Source organism: Nematolebias whitei, chromosome 23 (assembly GCF_014905685.2).
Source record: "Nematolebias whitei isolate Nwh7 chromosome 23, NemWhi1, whole genome shotgun sequence".
NCBI lineage: Eukaryota > Metazoa > Chordata > Actinopteri > Cyprinodontiformes > Rivulidae > Nematolebias > Nematolebias whitei.
The window spans coordinates 1,798,735-1,800,396 of record NC_056520.1 but is presented as its reverse complement, the minus strand read 5'-3'; the positions used below and the strand labels follow the sequence as shown (position 1 = coordinate 1,800,396).

Here is a 1,662-nt window from a genome sequence, read left to right as displayed (position 1 = left end):
CTGTGTACTTGTACCCATGTGTACATGGACTGTGTACTTGTACCCATATGAACATGGACTGTGTACTTGTAAACATGCGTACATGAATTGTGTATTAGTACACATGTCTACATGCACTTTGTACTTGTACACGTGTACATGGACTGTGTACTTGTACACATGTGTACATGGACTGTGTACTTGTATACATGGATTGTGTACTTGTACACATGTGTACATGGACTGTGTACTTGTGTACATGGACTGTGTACTTGTATACATGTGTACATGGACTGTGTACTTGTACACATGTGTACATGGACTGTGTACTTTTATACATGGACTGTGTACTTGTACACATGTGTACGTGGAGCTCAGTGTTATGAGTTTTAAACACTATCTCTCGGATCGTCACGGTAACGGCGGCGTCACTTACACGGTGGCGAGCGTGGCGTGGTCGCTGGTGACCCTGGAGAAGTGGTTCTCCAGCATGGTCAGGGTCCCGGTCAGCGCCACGTGGCCGCAGCCGCAGAACAGGGCCACGCCCGAGAAGCAGAGGATGGTGGCCACCAGCGAGGCGTAGGGCACCCCACCCAGACACTTGAGGCAGCACTCGGAGCATCCTGCGGGGGGGGGGGGGGGACAAATGCTTTATTGACACTTTTCTGTGGAAGACGCTCAGATGGTTACAAAATACAAACGGCAGCCATGATGATGCTGGGTGAAAAGCTCCGCCTCCTCCTTCACCTGCCGCTGAGTTTGGGTTTACTTTGTCACCTGCGGGGACGTTTGGACCCGGCTGGGGCGGAATCAAACCTCTGAGTGAATAATGATGTCACTCTTTAAGATTAAAGCATTAAAACAAAATAAGTCAATAAATGAATTTAAATTGAAGTAAAACTGAATAAACTTTGAAGTCCAGGCGTCTCTGATGAGACGGGACGGAGCAGCTTCTTATATAACTACCGTTAAAAATAACTCCTACGGTAAACGGCAGGAAGTTACTGCGGGAGGAGAGCGGCCCCGTGAGCCACTTTGCTGTTTCCATGACGACCCGCTCTACTTTGTTCTGACTGAACACATGAATACGTAAAGAGCTCCATCTGAGAGAATCTAACATCTTCAGCTTTCTGCTGCGAGGGCGAAGCTGTTGTGTTGTGCAACACAGCCGAAGCTCGTTACGTAATCCGTCCAAATCCCGTTAAAGCTAACGAAGGAAGCAGCTGCAGGAGCTTTAAACCTGATCCTGGACTCAGGTCTTCTGTGGTCTCCGAGCCGGTCTCCAGGTTTATGGACATGCAGTGAGGTGTTTTTGCCTGCATGGGTGTCCAGGTGAGACCGCCGGTCCATGCGTCAGCATCGTTCAATGCTTCTCATCAGGAAGACGATGGCGGGCGATAATGCTTTTGCCCAGGATGATGACGACTGAATATGTTTCAGTCACCCTGATTTAAGATGGCTGCCACAGCCAGCCAGAGTGAGCGATGAGGATGAGGAGAGGAAGGGCTAGACTGAGAGATGAGGAGAGGAAGGACTAGACCGAGAGATGAGGATGAGGAAAGGAAGGACTAGACAGAGAGATGAGGATGAGGAGAGGAAGGGCTAGACCGAGAGATGAGGATGAGGCAATGAAGGGCTAGACCGAGAGATGAGGATGAGGAGTGGAAGGACTAGACCGAGAGA

At 49.6% G+C, this 1,662-nt stretch overlaps 1 protein-coding gene across 1 annotated transcript in view; it reads right to left on the bottom strand.

Moving 5' to 3' along the window:
• LOC119428909 (neuronal membrane glycoprotein M6-b) overlaps nucleotides 1-1,662 on the bottom strand; it is a 21,472-nt gene that overhangs the window by 9,400 nt on the left and 10,410 nt on the right. Inside the window, exon 2 of the mRNA XM_037696606.1 lies at nucleotides 416-602. Coding sequence (XP_037552534.1) covers nucleotides 416-602 — 187 coding nt within the window. The remainder of the gene's footprint in view (nucleotides 1-415; nucleotides 603-1,662) is intronic.